The sequence below is a fragment of the Styela clava genome, chromosome 5 (genome assembly GCF_964204865.1).
Source record: "Styela clava chromosome 5, kaStyClav1.hap1.2, whole genome shotgun sequence".
NCBI lineage: Eukaryota > Metazoa > Chordata > Ascidiacea > Stolidobranchia > Styelidae > Styela > Styela clava.
The window spans coordinates 6,579,210-6,587,173 of NC_135254.1; the positions used below are offsets into that span (position 1 = coordinate 6,579,210).

The 7,964-nt window shown below is 37.9% G+C and overlaps 1 protein-coding gene across 1 annotated transcript; it reads right to left on the reverse strand.

Annotated features, from left to right (window-relative positions):
- Nucleotides 1-3,088: 3,088 nt before the first annotated feature.
- Nucleotides 3,089-5,869, reverse strand: LOC120343866 (uncharacterized). Its single transcript, XM_078112695.1, has one exon. The coding sequence runs from the start codon at nt 5,867-5,869 to the stop codon at nt 3,089-3,091; it is 2,781 nt and encodes a 926-aa protein (XP_077968821.1).
- Between the last annotated feature and the right edge of the window lie 2,095 nt (nt 5,870-7,964).

Here is a 7,964-nt window from a genome sequence, read left to right on the forward strand (position 1 = left end):
CAGACCTATATCCATTCTATCTGCTATTGATAAGGTATTTGAACGTCTAATTCATAGAAGACTTATGAACTTTTTTACAAAACATGACATACTAAATAAATCACAGTTCGGTTTTCAAAGCAACCACTCTACGTCACACGCGATCCTAGATACAATATCTCATATATATGATGAATTGGAGAGGAAAGCCTATGTCAGTGCTACTTTTCTCGACCTGAAAAAAGCTTTTGATACCGTCAACCACAAAATCTTGATCTACAAGCTGTGGCATTACGGTATAAGGGGGAACGCCAATCACCTTCTTACTAGCTACTTGACAAATAGAACTCAATATGTAGAAATCGGTTCATACTGTTCCACTGTCTTACCTGTCACCCACGGGGTCCCCCAGGGTTCGTGCTTGGGGCCGACTCTGTTTCTGATCTATATCAATGATCTCTCACGCAGTTCCACACTATTATCAAAATTGTTCGCCGACGACACAAACCTCCTCGATAGTGATAAGTCTCATAATGTGTTTGAGTCCAGAGTAAATACTGAAATAAATAAAGTTGTAAAATGGATGGAACTTAACAAACTAACTCTAAATGTGGACAAATCCAAGACTATGCTGATAACCCCTAACAAATCCAAACATAATGATGGTCTTAAAATTCAAATCGGGGGGACTATTCTTGAAAACGTGGAATCTTATAAATATCTTGGCAGTCATATCGATAATAAATTGAACTGGGATATTCAAATAAATAGCATTGCCGTTAAATTATCTAAGTCGGCAGGGATGTTGTACAGGCTTCGTCCATACACATCAATGTCAACTCTGCGTATGGTATATTATGCTCTGTTCCAGTCTCATATCCAATATGGCATCGCGGCCTGGGATTCAGCAAGAAAAATGTTATTACGTCGCATTGAAGTTATGCAAAATAGGGCGATTCGAGCCATTACTAATGCCGGACTCTTGTCAAATCTAGACTCCTACTATTATAAGATGCAGATTCTTAAAATTACTGACATCTATAAAATTGAAGTGCTTAAAATCATGCACCAACACCATAATAATAAATTGCCTGCTGCGTTCGTTAGCTATTTCGTTAAGCAAAGCGTTATCCACTCTTATGCAACACGTTCCTCCACCAATAGCTCTTATTTTATGACCCGCTATTCATCCAGTCGTACACAAAATTCCATAAAGTACATGGGCATAAAACTTTGGAATATGCTCCCAGTTAGTATCCGCTCCAAGACCTATAATACATTCAAAATAGAGTTAAAAAAACTGTACCTCAATGCTTATAACATTCAGTAATTTGCCAGTCCCCAGGTTGGTCATTTCTGATAGGGTTCTTGATGCCAGTTTTGCAAATGTGATGCTTTTATTGCTGCATATCATTCCTTTTCATTGTTGTTGAATATTTTCACCTTTATTACACAAGCTTTGATGTCTTAAATTTCTTCTTTACGATTCATTATTGCGTAATCTTTCATATATTCAATTCTACTGCCCTGATCTCATTTCATTTATGTAGCCTTAACTTCAAAACTAATCTTCATATTCGTATAGTGACATTCCTGGGAATTCCCCTTTTATTTATCTCAGCAACGCAGCGTCGTTGATACTGTGTTCACCCGAGCATGACGCTACGAAAATAAATTGACGGTACAAACTCCTTTTCCGACTGACTCTCTCGTTTTAACTTATTTTCCTTTTAAACAATTCTCTTCTAAGTGACGTCTTATCTTCGATCCACATTTTCCAAATGTATTCTAAATACTAGTTATTTGACGTCATCTGCTGCTGACCACGGCAATTTTGGTGTCGCTGACACGACGACTTTATAGTTTATTCGCGGCATCTCGTCAATTGCAATCGAAATATTGTGTTATTTTTTTTTCAATTGAATTATTTTTGTGTTCTTTGTTTTAATAATGTAATATTTCATGCATGACGGAAATAAATATCTGAATCTATTGCCTGAGAACCACAAGGAGTGTTGCTTGATGTTGATCGTATGGCGCTTTCATGGTTTCCCACGAATCGCTATTTTGTTAACTTCGCGATCCCGAAGTTGATAGTTAGGCGCACCAACTTAGATAACTAATTTTTTCGATGATTTTCAACAGTTATACCTGCATTTTTTTCTTAAGTACTATCACCTTGCCCTCCCTGTAGAGTTAAGAGGTTCTACAGGTCCTATTTCTGATTATTGGGCTGTCTTGTCAATCTACTTCCGTAGCTAACTCTCGACACAGTAGTAACGCACACATAAACACATCCAACTTGTATGAAAGAACTTGTAATGAAAGTATATTTACAGTATATACAAGTCACAGTCCAGTAAAATTCCACAATCAGGTTAAAAGTTCCACAGTAGATAGATAAATTTCCACAGCAAGTATAACGGCAGTGTAACACAGTGAATGTGAAAACTTGATGTCTGTATGTAAATGTATGGTGTGTATTGTATGATGTGGTTACAATATATTTGTGTCTCCAGCCCAACAACAGTACTTAAATTTAGCTACAAGACACAAAAATAATAAAAGAGTATAATTAGCCTTCGACATACAACTCAATTAGAACCTATATTACTAAATAACCCTGAACATCTTAACAATTCTAAATTAGCACAATCAAAACCCTACAATTTGCAACCCAATGCCGCAAAGTAATCGCAGCTACTAACAAAGAAATTCATGTGACCAGGCCTCATTGCACTGTCTCCCACACTAATAAATAGGACATTTAGTATAATACAATAAGAAAAACAAGGGCATGAATACAAATCAGCTGATATAAGACAGTATTGCACCATCATTGCCAAGACTTCAAACTTTCTCTCGGCCAGTGACGCTTAATATAAATAAACAAATAAATAAACGAGAGCAAGTCTAAACATGATTATCGGACCAGAATAACTAAAACTAATAGGTTAATTCACGAAAATTAAATTTCTGCCTGTAACATTCCGGCTTCTAAGTAACTCTGGGAAAACAGAGTTAATTATAAATAATTCAAATTACAGGCAACGGGAAATTTCAACTTCAATATAATAAAACATGAAATGTTAACTAGCAATTTCAATTATTACACAGCTTCAAGATGACACAATTTGCGAATATCACGAACATATGAAGACTTTGCAGTCCTGACTCGAACACGTCGAACCATACCAAATTGATCTGGATACGTTTCCTCGATGATTGCCATTGGCCACGAACCACTCGGTGTATCTTCATAAACTACCAGAACCAAGTCTCCAACAGAAAAGTTCTTTGCTGGTTGATGCCACTTTTGCTTTGATTGAAGAATTTGCAGATATTCTTTTGTCCACCTTGACCAAAAATGATTTGCCAGTAACTGCACCAATTTCCAAGACTTTCGAAATCCATCTGCTTTAACAAAAACATCCGATGGATAATCAGGATCGATGCGACCAGTTAATAGCATAGCTGGTGTTAATGCACAAAGATCTTTGCAATCGTCTCCAACAGGTGTAATCGGTCGATTGTTCAGAATTCTTTCCACTTTAGTGAGAAATGTGTAAAACATAGCATCATCCAGTTGTCGGCCCCCTGCAAGTGCAGTCAGAATTTTTCTCACTGACCGAATCATTCTCTCCCAACATCCACCCCAGTGACTCGCAGCAGGAGGGTTAAATTTCCACTTGATTCCCTTTTGACTAATGGTTTCATGCACAGACTGATTCCAACGTTTCAGTCCTTCCTTTAACTCGTTATTCGCAGAAGTAAAATTTGACCCGTTGTCAGAAATCAACTCCAACACAGGACCTCTTCTTGCTACAAATCTTTCCAGTGCGTTGATAAAGTCAGAGGTATTCAAACTGTTCACGACCTCAATATGAATTGCTCGACTTGCCATGCATGAAAATATCACAGCCCATCGCTTTACATCACTTCGACCAGATTTGATGAGAAAATATTCCATAAGATCCACACCGGTCACACTAAATGGTGGGTTTCCTGGTTTAACTCTCAATTCAGGCAGTGGTGCCATGATTTGCGAACCTGGTTTAGCTCGCCTCTTCTTGCATTTCAAACATTGACGAAGAACACGTTTGACCGCTGAATGACCTTTGATGATCCAGAACCGCTGTCTAATAACAGATAAGACATGCAGTGTTCCACTGTGTCCCTCCAGTAAATGATAATGATTGATAATGAGATCAGTCACATGATGATTGTATGGCAAGATGACTTGATGCTTGCTTTCATCAGGTAAAGTAGATCGCTGTAGTCTACCTCCAACACATATTAAGCCATCAATCAAACAAGGTGTTAGAGCTCGCAATGGTGAATTCTTGTCTAACTTGAACACATCTTCTGAAAACATTTCCATCTGCACAAGATGTAATATGTCATGAGTCGCAGCATTTATTTCATTCACAGTTAAACCTTCTTTACAAAATTCAGGTTTATCAGCATGACCAAATTTCAATAATATACATTTCTTGAAACGTGCCAACCATGCAACTGACTTCTGTAATTTTCTCCAAGATGAATATCTCTTCAATAACGTGAAAAAGACTGGTGTTTTCTCAATCGTTTTCTGTGTTATAGCAAACATCTGGTGTGTTTTCTTGATTTCACAATTATCTTCACTCATTGGCAGAACTTTTGGTCTTTCTGGCCAATAATCTTCACTCTTTCTCAAAAATTCAGGACCCTGGAACCACAAATCACACTTGCTTAACTTCTCAGGCATGACTCCTCTTGATGCCAAGTCCGCTGGATTTTGTTTAGTGCCAACATATCTCCATTGCTTTGGTGTAGAATGCTCATGTATTACAGAAAGTCTATTTCCTACAAATACTTTAAATCTTGTTTTGACATTATTGATGTATTGCAGCACTGATGTACTATCAGACCAAAATGTGACTTCATCAAATTTATATTTTGACTCTTTCTGAATTATTGCACTTAGTTTCACAGCAATGACAGCAGCAGACAACTCAAGTCTAGGAATTGAAATTGATTTCAGTGGTGCAACTCGCGATTTCCCAGCAATAAACTCACAATGTATGTTGCCATCCTTGCTTTCAACTCGAACATAACTTACAACTCCCAGACCAACTTCAGAGGCGTCACAAAAAGTATGCAACTGCATTGTACAATCACCATATTTGGAGCCTTTGAACCATCTTGGCACAGAAATTTTTCTAAATTCAGGAAGTTGAACCATCCACTTTTTCCATAAATCAATAGCTTTATCAGGTAACTGTTGATCCCAGGTAAAATTCTCTGCACATAATTGTTGAAGTAATCTCTTCATAGGTAACAAAAAGGGACCCAAAATACCAAGAGGATCAAAAATCTGTGCTTGCATCGCCAACAATCCACGTCTTGTATATGGTTTTTGCTCAATATTGACTTCGAAACAAAATGCATCAGTAGATACATCCCACAGTAAACCTAATGCCTTCTGTGACATATTTTCTTCAAAATTTAAACTTAGTGTAGTAGGTGATCTATCTGCTTCAGAGATAGTTTCCAAAACTTCAGGTTGAGAACTCAAAAACTTAGTAAGATGAAATCCCGAACCATCAAGAAGACAGGACAAATCCTTTATACGATGAACTGCATCTTCCACGGTTGGCTCTGACCGAAGCAAATCATCGACGTAAAAATTTTCATTAATTGCACTTAAAGTTTCCTTGTCCATGTGATCTCGATTGTCAACAGCAACTCTCCTCAGGGCATAACAGCATACACTAGGAGCCCAAGAGCCACCAAAAATGTGAACATTCCAACGATACTCTGCAACTGGTTGATTGTAATCTCCATCTTGCCACCAAAGGAACCGCAGAGTATCTCTGTCTTCCGGTGCAACCAAAACTTGATGATACATTGCAGAAATATCACCAATGATCAGAATTTTCTCTTCGCGACATCTTGTAAGGACACCAAACAAACTGCTTGTTTCCGGTGGTCCGCTTAAAACATTGTCATTCAATGATATATCGTTACACTTGGCAGACGCGTCAAAAACAATTCGAAATTTTCCTCCAACCCCATGGTGAGGAATATACCATGTATTTTTCTTGTGTATCAAATCTTGGTCTTCAATTTTACTAGCATATCCTTTATTTAGAGATGTATTCATCCATCTTGGCTTTATATTTTTCATAATATCCAGAATCTTTGACACAACGTCTCTGTAAATTCTCAAATCTTCTTTCAGCAACTTGCTTATTATCAGGCAACTCGATATCAGATGACCTCCATGGAATCTTGACTTGATATCTTCCATTCACTTTACAAATTGAATCATTCATGATCTTTAAAGCCTGTTTGTCTTCAATAGATGGTAAAGTGTCAAATCCACTGACATTAGAATCCTTTAATTCATTCCGAAAAGCTTGCTCCATCTGAACATGCAATTCTTCATTATCCAAATGAATCCAATCTAGATGTTTTACACTTGGTTGATGAAATTTACCATCTGGCCCGAATAATGCCCATCCAAGACCAGTATGCACAGCAAATGGCTCTGAATTACTCCCACGTCGCATTCCATGACACGCATGAGCTTCAGGCACATCTACACCCATCAGGACTTCAACTTTTGCATTCTTTGCATTTGGAAAATTGATATCTTTCAAGTGTTCGTATTTCGCCATCGCACTATTTGACGGTATGTTGCATTCCAAATCCGAGGGAAGATCGTCCAACACTCGAACTCCATGCATCTGAATAATCCTAGTTTCATTGAGTCCTTGAATATTCAGTGACACTTCAGGACTTGATTTATGTTCTATTTTTCCACCCAACGTCTTAATTACGAGTGGATCACTGTTGCCTTGTAAACCAAGTTTCTTCATAAGCTCAGTTTTGATAATGCTAACATTACTGCCATCATCAATGAATCCATATGTGTCATATGATTGATTATCGGTTCCCCATACTCGCACAGGAACCACCTTTCTTCTTATAAAGGTGGCAGGTTTAACTTCAATAGCACACAACTGAGTCGAAGTTACACCGGCCTCATTGGCGGTCGTAGCTCCGGCCTCATTAGACCTCACATCTTGAGGTGATTGCACATCTGTACTACCATTTGGTTTCACTGAATCAGGCTTCTTATTAACATGCAACAGTGTGTGATGTCTTCTATTGCAACCTGGTGCTCTACAATGATAATTTGACTTGCACTGGCTTGCAAAATGATCTGGAAGCAAACAATTGAAACACAACTTGTTCTTGGAAACAATCTCGAACATCTCTTTGGCCTTCCTTTTCTTAAATTCTTCACACCTCCACAACTGATGATCAGATTTGCACACAACGCACTCTCGTAGTGGTTTTCTCATCGTGGCATTACTCAACTTAGGATCAGCTGTGGGTGCTTTAGAAGAGGACTCTTCAGAAATAAGAAATGATGACACACTGCGGTTGCCCCGCTGACTCGGACTGTCAACATATTTCTTTCCTTTATGTGTCTCAAGTGCAAGCTTACCAAATCCAGATCTATTCACATTTGAAACTGTCTCCATAAATGTAAGAAGAGTATCAAAATTGACAATATCTCCATTGGTGTACTTCTCATTAGCAATGTGAGCAAATTTCCATAAATGTTGTATTGGAAATCTCTTTACAATCTTTCTTAATGTAGTTAAATCATCCAAACTACATCTGGCATCATATTCCTTGAATACAATGAGGCAATTCCGTGCCTGGGTGACCAATTCATCCCATGCATTAACATCATTTGCCTTTATTGAGGGACCTTCAGTAAGTAATTGCACATGTGCATCAATTATGAGATGCCTCTGACCATAATTTCGATGCAAAATACTTCGTGCCAGTTCATAACCTCTTTCTGCAGGTAAAGAACCACATGACAATATTGCTTCTTTAGCAGAACCTTCACAATTGGAAATCAAACAATTCAATTTCTGAGCAACATCCAATTGACTTGAACCAATAAAAGTATTGAACTCTCG